The 14,703-nt window shown below is 42.1% G+C and overlaps 1 protein-coding gene across 3 annotated transcripts in view; it reads left to right on the top strand.

Moving 5' to 3' along the window:
- The window catches only part of FLT1 (fms related receptor tyrosine kinase 1), a 116,993-nt gene that overhangs the window by 88,966 nt on the left and 13,324 nt on the right, over nucleotides 1–14,703 (top strand). For all 3 annotated transcript variants that reach the window (XM_005501425.3, XM_065050821.1, XM_005501426.4), the window contains 6 exons: nucleotides 2,486–2,624; nucleotides 7,602–7,706; nucleotides 10,720–10,833; nucleotides 11,552–11,640; nucleotides 13,680–13,839; nucleotides 14,257–14,354. In XM_005501425.3, coding sequence (XP_005501482.1) covers nucleotides 2,486–2,624; nucleotides 7,602–7,706; nucleotides 10,720–10,833; nucleotides 11,552–11,640; nucleotides 13,680–13,839; nucleotides 14,257–14,354 — 705 coding nt within the window. The remainder of the gene's footprint in view (nucleotides 1–2,485; nucleotides 2,625–7,601; nucleotides 7,707–10,719; nucleotides 10,834–11,551; nucleotides 11,641–13,679; nucleotides 13,840–14,256; nucleotides 14,355–14,703) is intronic.

The following is a 14,703-nucleotide window of genomic DNA, read 5'->3' as shown; positions in this document are numbered from 1 at the left end:
GAATCCCTCCCCTGACTCCCACACCACTGAAGTGCTGAGCACCAGCTGCCCCCAGCCCGAGAGGTACCACAGCACGGTGCCACCAGGGTCAGCTCACAGCCACCATGGCTGGGCATGTTCCAGCTGGCCAAGCTCCGTGATGACTGCTAAAGGTTGACTGCAACCCACCAAATCATCTTACCTCAACCTGCTTTCAGGCCTGACTGTTTTGAGGTTTTACACTAAGGACTTCTATTGACTGATGGGAATGCAGGACCAGACCTTGAAACCAGGGTAGCATAGCAGCAGTCACTCTGCCTGCCTTCCTACTGACACAAACTTTTGTAAGGAGAAATGCAGGGGAGTTTGGGGAGAAAGAAAAGTAGATGTGAGCTGAAGCTGTGGAGAAGCTTAGTAGCTATAGAGAAATTACAAAGCAAGTGAGACCCGTTCTGACTGCTCACCAGTAATGATGAAGCAATTCATAACATGCCTGCAAAACCTTGGAAAAACATAACTTTTTTAAAAGGAGTAAAGGGTTGCAGATTTTTTTTCTTATGACACCAAAACTTGACATTCTCTTGTTAGGTTGTTAAAAGATAACAAAAAATCCCACATTGTTGCTGTAGAACAAGGAACATTAATTAGATGACTTGTGAAGGCTCCTTTTCAGATGAGGCTTTCCAGCTCATCTGAAAGAGACCATGATGAGACCATGTTTATGGTCTTCTCTATGTTTCTATTATAAACTCGCACTCTCAAGGATTTATGTCTGGAATTAACTCTAAATTAAATTCCATATACAAATTATGTTGCCACAGCAGGAAAAAATACTTTTATTCTCTCTGAGAGCATTTTCTTAAAGTCTGTCTATTACACAAAAACGAACGATATAGTTAACAATTCTTCATCATTCAAAATGCTGTTTCAAATCTCTAGTGGGCCCAAAGATCTGGTTTTCAGAGCATCTGAATGAAGAATCATAGGAAGCTCTCTGCACCTTCCCACTCCCCTGTTGCTTTTTCTGGGATAGATCAATTTAAAAGCTCTTGTAAAGTGACTGGTAAGAGCAGTCCGGTACACACATCTCTACCAAGAACTCTTCTTTTTGGAGCACTACACACACTTCACTTTCTATCCATATCCCACTCATTTATGTCCTGCCCAGGGCCAGTGGATGGTTTGGAGCCAGGCTTTATGCCTCCTGAATTTTCTCCAAGCATGCTATCAGTGTAATCGTTCTTGGGACTAACCTTGTGTACTTGGGAGGGTGAAAGGCAACTAAAAGAGCAGCTATTACCTTCTGTCATTCTAGTCAAGTTACGTTTGTAACCAAAGCATCCACAGCTTTTTAAACAGAGGCCCGGAAAAGCATGTATTAGGAACGTATTTCCAGGCTGTAGAAGAAGAAAGCTGAAAGTCACAGGGAGCAATTAAAGCAACAACAAAAGAATATGTAGATCTGTCTGTGTGTTTGTATATGTGCCCATGTGCTGTTTCCGTGAGTTTAGGAGAAGCAACATGAAGAGTCTCAGTTCAACAGATTTTCCATAAATTCCAACTAAAAGCCAGGAAATTGGAACAAACACTAGACCTTTTATATAGGTATCTAAAACAGGTATATAAAATACATATAGATATAAATAGGTATGTATAATTTTATATAAGTATAAATAAATATATAGAGAAATAGAACTGCTCCTGTGTCAAGTCCAGTGGATTGCAGTGGCAATCTAGGTTCTCTTTGAAGGAAAATATGTTTCAAAATGGATGGACTGCAGAAAACTTTGAGATTAGGTTCACCTTCCTTTACATTTCACATGTAAAGTAGATGATTTATTGGATGGTAGAAACTGAACTTCTGGCAAATTCATTCAAAATTCTGTGTTGTAAACTATGTGTTTGTGTCTGGCTGTTTATGAATTCCTCCAAACTCAAATATTTTCAGTAAATTTTTCAGAAATGATACCAAAGAAATAAAAAATTCTGAATATTTGTAAACAGTTTCTGAAATGGATAACATCTAGTCTCCTGATGACTAGTCTTGCACAACTTCTAACCACATACAGTCTATTTTTGCCAGGTATATGGAAAAAATAAACACTGGCAGTTGAACTCCATCTGTTGCGTATGGCCATTTCTTGCTTTGCGCAGTCATGAAGGAAAGTTATTTTTATCAGCAACGTTTAGTCATTTGCTGAAACTATTTCTCTTGACTGTGCAGAGGGCCCATATCATAGCACCATAAGTTAATATAGATGCACACAGATTTCATTGAAGAAACCGATATGTCACACATGAACAAAGCTAAAGGACAGAGTTTCTTTTATATAAAAAGTCTTGCAATATTTTAAAAAACCAAAGAGTGCTTACTCAAACCATCTATTGGACTGTAAAACACATAGCCTCACAGACAGAATTGACTTGAAAACCTTGATCCAAACAGGAAGATGCTGACAGACATCGTTAACCTCTTTTACGTTTTTCTATAATCTTTGTTTTCTAGCCTTATTCCTCTGAAATGAAGACCAATCATTACCTGTCAATCATAATGGATCCTGACGAAGTCCCCTTAGATGAGCAATGTGAACGTCTGCCTTATGATGCCAGCAAGTGGGAGATTGCAAGGGAAAGGCTTAAACTAGGTAATGTTGGCATGTTTCATGCCGGGTTTGCAGTGATTGAATGAGATGTACTTGAACAGATAAGGAGGAGAGGGGGTGTGTTTTAGACACGCAGCCCAATGTACTGCCAGGTTCAGTGTAAACTATTCCATACCAAGTACCCTGGTCCGTGACTGACAGCATTTAGGACTGACTGTGTCTAGCTGAGTTTACAGGTGTACATTTTTGACTCCATGTAGGGGAACTAAAATACAGAAAATAGTGCTACACTCTAATTTTTGCAGACTGATTTACTTAAAGCGCAACATAAAAACAGGGCAATCAAAGGCTTCCCAATCAGACTGCTGACTTGGATGATTCTCTCTCTAGATTCAGGAGCCTGACCTTTGGCATTTACTGTAATTTTCTTCCCTTGTAACCTGGTCATGTGCTAATCTGGCAAAAAACCTATGGAGAAATGGGTACTCACAGTCCACCCTCTACCCCTCCCTGTTTCCCTCTTTCCTCTTCTCACCAGCACACTCTCCACGTTTTCCTTCTGTGCTGCTGATTTATAAACATTCCTGTTCGTGCACTGCAAATGCAAGAATGTGACACTTTAGTCCACACATAAATAAATTAATACCTTCAGAAACTTTGAACCTGCAGCTAGCTCGCCTACAAATACCTCAGTGAAAGATGTGGGTTTGGGAGCATTCCTTACGTGCTTAGCCTAGTGTGGGGCTGGCAAGGGGGGCAGAAGGGTAGACACTAGGTTTTGAAGTTGAGGAATCCCTCTGGAAACCACACAGGTTTTAACAAGAGGGTCAGCCTTAGAATATCAGTGATCTCAGCCTGTTCCTATAGTGCTGTTTGTTTTTTCAGCATTAAATTTGTCCTATGGCAAGGGCTAAAAAACCCCTTCATTTTAGCTAGGAGCTGTAGCATATTCCTTCCGTCCTTGGGGGATCAGGGACAGAGAGTGATTAAAACACGCATACAATTAGGATCACACTTAATTCTCTTACAATAAGTCACAAGGTGACCAGATGTGGATGAGCACAGCTGAAATACATTGCTAGCAATTTATAATTGTCATACACAATTCTGGGAATGCTGAAACATAACCTTCTGCTGGAGTGTCTTCAATCTTCAAATAGTGTTCTTACAATGATGGAATAAGAACTTCACGTGCAGACAATGTGATCACTGGTTTATGTGATGCTTTATTTGTATATAAACCCCATGGAAAGAATCAAGCAGAAGTGGACTGTAAACACCAAGGAAAACCCCATGTTTTGTAGGGTTGGTGTTTGGAGTCTGGAGGTGAGAAATGGTGACCAGAGAATGAGTTAAAAGTGGAAGAGCTGGTGTAAACAAATAAAGAATGCCTACAATGAACCAGATTCAGAGAAGTTGGGTATGTGCAGTATGCTCGATTAGCTCAGTGGAAGTCCTGCTTACATGGCAGTTGTCTCAGTCTTTGAGTAACCTTGGCAGCCTCCAAGGGTTAGCGTCTCACAAATATAAAATGCGCTTCTATGTTTTTTAAAAAATATTTTCACTTAGAAATGCAACCCCTTCCAGCATCAGATATGTCTGTTTTTCTCTTTCCACCTACTTATCCTTCAGATATGTACTTATTATAACATTTGCAAATAAGTGTCTCCTTTCAGCCTGCATGTCCTTCTCTGTGCATTCGTCCAACACACATACATGCAGCCCACGGCTGTGATGCAATGCTTATATAACAGGACTCCCTCTTCATCTGTAAGAGCTACAGATGTTATAGGAAATTTCATATGGGCACCACTGAAGTCACGATAATTAACATTCAGTGTACATTAGTCTGACTGAGAGCAAAATGTCATCTTTTCTTCAGGCAGAAAAACACAGGTGCTATAAATCACTGTCAGTGTGAATGGCGATAATGTTGCAGTCCAACATAAATGTTGGCTGAGCTATCATGTATTTCTCACCTAAATCTTGGCCTCAACCTGCCTAATCTATGAGAGGTCACACACTGCTGATGCTGTGGTGCAAGACCCGGAGGGAGCGTTTGCCACATGTCTCGGGTGCTACGTCAAACACACCAGTGTTAGATGTTTTCCTGAACCCTGCTCCCCGCTGTGCTCTGCAAGCTCATAGCACTGGCACCCAGCAGAACCCTTTCTGTTCTCCTTCATGTGCAGAGCTGTAGTACATAACACAATGGAAAATATGAAGCCATATAGGGGAAAACCCAGATCATTCAAACTGCGGCAGAGGACCTGAGGAGAAAACATGGCTTTGGGCCTCTGCCTTCTGGCATATAAGGATCATGGTATCTGCAAGTGCTGTTTGCTGATGCCCCAGTCCAGCAGCTCATATGCTTGAAGCACCTTGCTAAAATGGGACTAAAATGGAAACCTTCTGATCCAAAACTCCTTGACTGAGGGCTATGTCCACTTTAATAGGTTCTGAATTGCCCCAGGAAACCAAAGTCAAGTGCAGAATATTTAAGTAGAGCATTTTGATTCCTTGGTCTGGTTATAGATGCTGCAACATGTCACACCTGAACATTACCCCAAAGAGGGCCACTGTAGCTGCTTGAGGACTGTGACAAGATGACTGCTCAAATGGTTGGGTAACTTAATATTCCTCTGTTTGATCATGTTATCTAATAATTTTGTAATTACCTTTTGTGTCAACATAAGGGGCTTTTGCAAATGCAATCTGTTAGTATCATAGACACAATGCACATACTAAACTGTTGAGTTCCATCTGTGCCGTGAAAAGTTAAAGCATCCCTATTCTGCACTAACATTTAGTGTGGTACAAACAATAGGAGAGCAACAAAGGCTAATACATCAAGTCTTATTACAGTTTCCCGTTAAATCACAATCGTTGTTTAGAAAAGGAAGTGTTGTTTCCAGTGCTCATTCTCCTTTATGAAAGGTTAGCAGCTTTGTGTAGCTTTATGAGCTAACTGGTACGTTTTCCAAGAGGTGACTAAGTAGGTTATCTTCATGTGGGAAGTGAGTTAACAGTGATGGAAACAGATTAAAGCTATGGATTAAACAAAGGTACGATGGGTTTTACAGGACCTCAAACTGCAACTTCATCTTGTAGAAACCACCAACAGTCGATATATTAAAGACTAAGACATCAATTCACTGAGAAAAACGAGACCTTAATGTTAATGTTCCTTCCCTTATATATCTGATATATGCAGTAACTGAAAAAGGGGACTGTAGAATTTCAAATATATACACTGATTCACTTGTATTTTTGTGTCAGACTCTAAACCCTTCACACACCAAGGCTCAGTCTGTTGATGCTTTTCATCCATCCAAATTAAGTTCTTTACATTGTTGGTTTTTGGTGGTTTTTGTTTTGTTTTGTTTTGTTTTCTGTAAAAAAGGCAACGCTTCTGCATGTCTAAGGGAGAAATATATTTATGGGGTTGTTTTTGGTTTAGTGTATTCCACTTAATGTTTCCATAGTTTTGATAACATATGCTGTTTGCTTCTACTGACAGACATACTGAGAATTCCAGTTTAGAAATGGGATACACATATAAAAGATAGTACTTATTTAATTTAATTTAGAACTGACATCAGCTCTTCTCTGCCGCTGAGTGTGTGGGTGGGATTAATCTCTCCTCTAGCTTTAGGCATCAACAAGGTAGATGTGCAAGTGAGAGCTAGTTAAACAGATGCTCACCACAGAAAAAGGAAATGGTTCTATGGAAATGGCTGTGTCACAAGTGCCTATCTGAGAAATAAATATATGGTACATGTTTTGCTTTACTTTTGTATGAAAAGCTGGCCTTCATTTTCTGCTCTTCTCCTCTACATCACAAAGTCTTCTGCTATGCTCTTGCTTGCCACCTAGATGTCTTAGTTCTGCTGAAGGTGAAGCACAAATACAATCTGAAAATAGTTACTTGGAAATAGAATTTATTGCTAGCTGATGAGCTGATAAGATCTCTCAGATCAGAACTCTGCCAGCCACTCGAGAAGGGCAGAGGCAGCCAGGCCTGTCTGTGTGAGCACATTGTCAAAGAGGCGGTCAATACTCCCTGCTTCAAACAGTAATAAATCACAAAGGAGGCTGTGAAGATCATAAGATTGGCATAAAATGTCATGAATTCTAGAAAACTTGCACAGGTACCCTTGGAGACTTACCTGGTTCTGAACATGAACGATGAGGATGTTTTGCTTCTGCTGCTGGAGAATTTTTTTATGCCCACTGATTTCTCTCTGGGTGCATCTCCTGGTGTCTCTTTAGTAGCAGCATGATGGTGATACCACAGCACAGATGTCTACCCTTGGATACCTGAAAGCATCAAACCCACCATGAACAAACTCATCATTCGTCACTCCAAGTCCTCTCTCGCTGAATCCCCCTAGACCTCATTTTGCAAATGTGAAGGTCTCATTTGCACAGATTTGCAGCTTCTCACCACTCCATGATCTCAACATACAACAACAGTCTTGCTAGGGAGGAGCATCACGGGGTTGTTCACGTATTACAGGGGTTGCAATGCAAAGTTGCTCCTGCCTTCCTGGAATGGAGATAATTTTAAGGCACCTCATTCGAGAAGAAGAATTTCATTTGTAAAAATTACCAAAGTCTGTGTCAAGCTGAATCTCAGTATGTGTGTGAGTTTAAGCTACGACCCTGTGTTGTAGTGGGCATGAGTGGCAGTGTCCCAGTCTGCTGCATCATGCAGTGTGCTCAGGGAAAAAAAAAAGACTGAATCTTTCTTTCTGCTGGCAGAGCTAGACTGAAAAAAATGTATGAAAATCCAGTATACATCCACTGAATGGCTGTATTCATTTAGCATCATTTTCAATCATATCACTTATTCCATACAATGACTCAGTCTTCTGGTTTGTCTGCTTACTGTAAAAACAATCAAATAATCTAAGACTCATTGTAAAGCACAATTTTCAATTCATTATCTATGAAGTCGTTGGTTGATAGGATTACTTTTTAACTAGAATATACCTCTCCAATTTGTTTTCTTTACAGGGAAGTCTCTTGGACATGGAGCTTTTGGAAAGGTGGTACAAGCATCTGCTTTTGGAATTAAGAAATCACCGACATGCCGAATAGTTGCTGTGAAAATGCTGAAAGGTATCTTGCTGCAAAGCTGGGATGTAATGAATGAAAGAGTCGCTTTTGTAGGATCAGAAGGGACAATAGCATTTCCTGCATACCCTACCTTGTACCATCATGCTAGACTGATCCTGTACCAAACACTACAAGTGAAATTCATCTGATGCATAAGGCATCCACCTTGATGTGAAGACACTCAGAAGATTTCATATTTTCCTTGATCATTAGTTTCAATTTACTTTCAATGATTAATCATCCCGTTATTAAAAACAGGTGTCTTATTTATAATTTGCATCTGCCTGAATTTCACTTCTCATTCTAACTTTCTCTGTACAAATTAGATAATTATTTTTCTTCATGAAGGCCCTTTTATTAAGCTGAACAGATTGAGCTGTTTAAATCTTGGAGGTGTTGTACAGGTGGGTCCTCACTGAAGTGTCTGGAGTCTCATCTTGTGGAGTTTAAGATGCTGACACTCCGGTTGTGCCAACTTTCTTCATACACCAGTGCTCTTCCCAAAGTGAAATCATCCCCCAGCTATTCACTGCCACTTTTCTCATTGGAACAGAAGGGACAACGACCCTCATCAGTGTGAAGAGGGTGCTTGGGAAATTATCAGGCAGGACAATATTCACTAGTAGCCTGCAGCAGTTGTGGCTGAATTCCCTAACCCAGAGTCATGGTGGCATCCCTTCCTCTGTATTCATTCTGTGTTCAGTTTTCCCTTGTTTGTGTATCTAAGGATCATATCAGGTTTGTGGGGGTTTTGTTGGTGGTGAGTTTTTTGTTTGTTTTGTTTTGTTTGTTTTTTTTTGTTTGGTTGGTTTGGGTGGTTTTTTTTGTTTGCCTGGGTTTTTTGTTGGTTGGTTAGTTGGTTGGTGTGGGGTGTTTATTTGTTGTTTTGGTTTGGGTTTTTTTGCATTGCCTTGGGAGCTTATGCTGAACTGTTTAGCAGTCTTAATCCTTGAATTCATTCAGTGTCATCCTCTGCCAGATCACATCCCCTGTTCTGCCAGTAAGACTTGGATCCCTTATGTTCTCAGCTGGCTCTGTTCAGGCATAGTTGAACTACATCCCTCTTACCCAGTGGCTCTAAGCTCCACAGCTGCTTACCTGCTTATCATTTATCAGGAGATCTGTATATGTTACTTCCAGCCCTTGAAGGGGCATGTGTGATCCTCTCAAACCTACAGTCTGTCCCTGCAACACTCAACCTGAAATAGCCTATATTTCTTGCCAGCAATGTTGGCAGCCATACACTGTGTAGGATGTGTCCTCTTGATATTGTCCTCAGTAGGCTTGTTCTGCAATGTAATGCTAAATGCTTTCCCAGGGGGTGGTACATGCTACTGTGACATCCAGGATCATCCTCAGGGCAGGAATTTGCAGCTGAGAGGGTTGCAAACCTTCCTCATCTTTCTTGTTCCAGAAACACGGAAATATCCTGTTGGCCTACACCAAACCAACAACTACCCTGCAGCAAGCATGTCTGGAATATGGGAGGAAGCTAAAGCTTTGGTCCCTGTCCAGACCTTCTCTGCAGCAGTGGGCCAATAGCCACCTGTGTCACTGGTTTCAGTGGATGCCTATCACCTGGGTCACCACCTGACCCGTGGTTAACTGAACTGTTTTGCCAAAATACAGACATATGTGCTGGCAGAGTGGTCTGCTAGATTCAACATTTCTTCATGTACATCAGCAGGATTCTGTGCCAGCCAGCACCACTAAGGCAACAGGGTTTACTCCTGGAATAGACAGGAGCAGACAGCAGTTACAAGACGTCTTCATGGTGGGATTCATGAGCAGAGTATATGTTTGTAGCAGAGTTAGTCACTCAATTTCCCTTTATTTTCAGTGGTGAGAAACCATAATTCATCCCATCCTAAGGCAGACCCCTGCATATGGTGAGCAGAGAGCTTGTTTAGCTCTGATGGCTATGAAGAGAGCCTGTGGTGACTAGATCTTCTGTAGGCATCTTCACTATGGGCACCCGAAGTGAGGGAAGATCTGCCCTGTTCCTTGTGTCCTCACTAGATTATACAGGAACTTTGCAGTCATTCATGGGCTTTGTCCACACAGAATTCCCATGAGGTAGAGGGAAAGTGTCACCGCCTATACAGATGAATAGTGGGTCACTGGGTAGATGACAAGTTTTGTGTGAATCTGCCAAGAAAATGTGTTTAAACCAAGACCTTTAAGATCTAGTTCTAGGTTCTTTCCACTGGAATGTTCTTACTCTTGGTGTCACTAAAGTGAAAAAGTCCTTTTTAGGTCTACACAAAGCAATATGTTTTTTCTTAACAAAACAAAATTCTTCAGAAAAAAATTGCTCAGAGGGAATGAAAAGTTTCACTCAACACTAAATTGAATTTGGGCTTAGTTGTGGGATTTCTTATATCATTACTATTACTATTATAATGAATATTGATCATAACCAGTAATGGTAAGATGCAGTCACCTAATTTTAACCATTTAAAATTTACTTCCCTGATCTATCTTAATACTCCAGACCTCCTCTATAATGGACAGAATCAAACAATCAACACCAAAGGATGATTCATGTCTCCCCTACTCAGATGGGTAAAGCTGATGGCTGTATCAGCCTCTGGAAGTGCATTGCTCTTGCCACTGACTCCTTGAGATGTTGATTAGTTCAGGCTAGTACATAACCCTTAGACTTGAAGTTGGGTCAGCTGAAGCCTACTTTAGATGGAGTTAATTATAGCTTTGAAATCCCTTTTTATTTGTTCTTTCATTTTTTGGCTGAAACGACAAAACTATTCATGTGAAAAAAATTTCTCTCAGTTCTAAATATAACGAAGTCTACTGGGAGGAAGTTGAGTGCCTAATTCTTTTTATGGGTTTTATTGCAAGTAAGAGGATGCTGAGCAGGGACAAATAGACAAAGAACATCAACACATGAAGTACATCCAGTAATGGAGGTTATTTCAATTAAAAGTGATGATAAGTGGTAAAGCTCGGCGGGACCCATTCTTCGCCATTTCATATTGACTTTATTTTGCATTTACAGAAGGGGCCACAGCAAGTGAGTACAAAGCACTGATGACTGAGCTGAAAATCCTGATCCACATTGGTCATCATCTGAATATTGTGAATTTGCTGGGAGCATGCACGAAAAATGGAGGTAAAAAATTCTACACTGCACTGAAAATAGGTTTGGATCACCTCCCAGTAATGATCAGTTGGCCATGTTGTTTTTTGTCCAGAGGTCAAGTTACTAACTTGAAATATTTGAGGTTGTCCTGTGGCTGGTGAAAAAAAGAGGAAGAGAAAAAGAGATTTTTAGTCATTTAGTGAAGTGATTAAACATTTTATCTACTTAAACTTTCCTTTAGTGTTAACTTGGACAGTGTGAATTTAGGACCATGCCACTTGTCCTTTATCTCCCTCTCTTCAGTGCTCAAGCACAGGTTAAACACAATTTGGAAAGGCTATCAACAAGGGATATTGACCACTGTAAAATCCTTCACAATATTCCACTAAGAAAATCGTAGGGCCAGTATGAGTGATTGTTTGTTTTAGATTTGTCACTTCTTTTAGTTCTACAAGCGTGGGCTGCAGGACTCCAGTCTGAAGGCAGACTGCCCAAAGAGGAAAGAGGGTCCCTCAGGACCCAGGTTCATGACCCGGTTTTCAAAAATTAGGCCCTCCCTGATTTCCAGAGACAGTGGTGTTTTGCTAACATCCAGTGTCCTTCAAGCAGCCTTCTTCCACATTAAGACATTGTTAGTTAGTCTGGACTCCAGTTACAGCTATGGGACAGAAACACTACCCTTCTTCTCAGAGCTGATGGCCCCTTATATTGCTTTATGCTACTTAAAATGCACTTTCATTTTGCCCAGGGCCTCTGATGGTGATTGTTGAATACTGCAAATATGGGAATTTATCAAACTACCTGAAGAGCAAGAGGAATCTTTTCTGCCCCAACAAGGTAAGGAGAGAGATGCCTCTGGTAGGGTTCATCTTACCTAACATGTCAGTAATGTAGATGCCAGCCTCTGACTTAGTGTCCTTAGACTGTCTCCTACCAGAGGGAAAAAACGGCTTTTGGGTGCAGTTCACCTGATGCATTTTAATATCTGGTGTGGGATGTGCTGTGACAAGAAAGGGCTCATTTCTCTCCCCTGACTGCAAAGGAGAATGCTGTAATTCATATGGAGGTATCTACAATGAGAGGAAATGAATTCCATCCAAAGTGTCCCCACATGCTCTCGCCCTGCTGCTGACAAACCCATTCCTGCTGAGCTTGGGGTCACTTCAGAGGCTGGTGTCAGCGAAGCCAAGGGAAGTGGTTTTGCCCACTGATTTCAGTACCGCTGGGAACACAACCGAGATAATGCCATTAAAGCTCATGTTCCAAGACACCCTAATGTTCAAAGATTTGCAAGTAATCTTCTTATTGTGTGAGGAGAAGGGCTATCAAGAGGAAAAGAGATTAAAGTCTTGTCCTCACATCCCACAACCCTCTGAATCAAATCCACAGGGTGTTTCTTATTACAAACCTGAAGCCAAATGTGCCAACTGTATCCCTGCTCGTGCACTTTCAGCAAAATCTCCCAAAGGATTAGGGGATTTGAAGTGGGATTTCAGAGCCTGGACTCAGAAAGGCAGTCCTCAAAACTCCCACTCAGCTGTGACAAAAGCTCAGCAGCATCTCAGGGTTTTTTCAGAAAGGGTCTATAGGAGGGCATGCTAGGCAGGACCTCCACATCCAAAGAGTTTTGGCTGAGTGTCTGTTCCCAAGGCCGTCCATGTTGGACTCTGCATGAAACACAATAGCTGCCTCCTCCAGTGTGTGGTTGTTGGGGTAGGAGGCTCATCAGGGAGCATGGCCATGTGGGGTCCACCATGGGGACAGTCACCTATATCATCCCCCCAGTGAGGAGCCTGCCCAGACTCAGTGCTCTGGAACCCCTGGGAATGGTGCCCAGGTAGGAAGGAGGGAGCCTCGTTCTGCAGCAGCATGTGCAGGAGAGAGACATGGCCACAGGACAAGAGGAAAGAGGAGATGGGGCAAGAGCATGGCCAGGTGGCTAGGCTGTTCACCAGGGAAGCATTTTCCACACAGTGTTGCATGTGTCCCATTAAACTGTCATTGAGTGTAACCTGAAAGCATTGGATAAAGGCATTAGGGAAGACAGGCATTCACTTCCAGAAGCAGCTGTATTTCAAACACAAAGTGCTCTTGCTTCTTGTTGGAAGGGCTTATAGCCCCACACCAGGCACTGTGCAGGGACATAGAGGCAGGTGCTTTAAGCAGCCCGGGACAAAAACCTGATGTTTTATTTTGAGAGGGCTGGGACACCTGCACTGTGGGCACACCCTTCTCAACTCATCCCACCATGTTCCTTCTCTGGCTACTGGAGAAAAATAGGCCCTTTCAGATGTCTTGTTTCAGGCTGAGATGAGCCACAGACCAGAGGATGTGTCCATTCATGGACCCTGCAAATCCTCACCACATCAGAGTCAGTCTACCACCTGGGTTGCCCCAGAATGATGTGCTGGTTCTCCCAAGCCACCATATCTCTGGCCTCTGTGGATGGCAACCTTGTTGGAGCGCATGCCTACCACCAACTTCTGTGTGCCACAGTGGCACTGGACATGTGGACCCATGGGAGATGTGGTTCCACATGCCATGGCCTCAATGGTCTCAAGTTGCTCCAGGGGAGGTTTAGATTGGATATTTTGAAAAATTTCTTCATGGAAAGGGTTGTCAGGCTTTGGAACAGGCTGCCCAGGGAAGTGATTGAGTCACCATCCCTGGAGGTGTTTAAAAGACATGTAGATGAGGTTCTTAGGGACACAGTTTAGTGCCAGTGTTAGGTTAGACTTGATGACCTTGTGCATCTCTTCCAACCAAAATTATTCTATGATTCTATGGACTACCATCTTCTCCTGATGGAAAGGCAACAGAAGTTCCTCTTCCACCCCCTCCATTGCTCTGATGTAGCACATCTTCTCTGTTTGAAGGACTCCTGTCTGCAAGGAGAACCAGTGAAAGAGAAAAAGGATATTGAGCCAGTGGAAGGCAAAAAACAAAGGCTGGCCAGTGTCACCAGCAGTGAGAGCTTTGCAAGCTCTGGGTTCCAGGAAGATAAAAGTCTGAGTGATGTGGAGGAGGACGAGGAGGGTAGGTATTAATTTCTTCCTGTCCCTACACGGTCTGTGATATTTTTACAACATACTGTGCATCCCTGAAATTTTTTTCCTCATTTATCACCCTAATAAACATCCGTGGGAGACGCTCACAGACACTCACAGACACTCATGTCCAGAGGGTAGAAGATTTAAAAAAAGATTATTTCCAGCATTACTAAATCTGACAGGAAAATGCGTGATTGTTTTCTTCTGACTGCTCCTTATCTTTGGGGAAAACACAGCAGTGTCCAAAGCACAGGGTATAAAGCAAGCATTATTTTTGTTTCCAGTGACAGTGGATTGACCTTCAACTAGTACTCAGCGAAGACTGAATTTATGGGAGTAATAGGGGGAGAAATAACTGCCTGTGAGCTAACTTAGCAACAAACCGTGTTTTCCACTTTTGCAGATGCTGATGAGCTCTACAAGTTGCCGCTCACGATGGAGGACCTGATCTCTTACAGCTTTCAGGTGGCCAGAGGCATGGAGTTCCTTTCCTCAAGAAAGGTGAGTTGTGCACTAGGGATTTTTCCCTGCAGAAGGATGGGATTCAGAGGTGAAATCATGTCTATGTTTTAGTGACACCTTCCTTGGGAGAGCTCCCAACGGAAGAGTCGTTTTCCTCTTGGTGTTATAAATACAACAGTGTGTTTATCCAAATCTCCATACTCCATAAACACAGGATCATGGCTGAAGGCAGCAGGTCAAGCTCATTCATTCAGGGGAGATCTTTTGGGTGTCGTGTGTTTTTTTTTTTAATTCATTTCAACATATATTATGCAGGGAGCTCCAAATGAACCAGCGCTTTCCCTGCAAATGTCAAGGTTCTTAAGAATTTAATACTTTTTGGACTTGG

This window comes from Columba livia, chromosome 1 (assembly GCF_036013475.1).
Source record: "Columba livia isolate bColLiv1 breed racing homer chromosome 1, bColLiv1.pat.W.v2, whole genome shotgun sequence".
Classification (NCBI taxonomy): Eukaryota; Metazoa; Chordata; class Aves; order Columbiformes; family Columbidae; genus Columba; species Columba livia.
The sequence above is the reverse complement of the archived record's forward strand: the minus strand, read 5'-3'. Positions and strand labels throughout refer to the sequence as shown.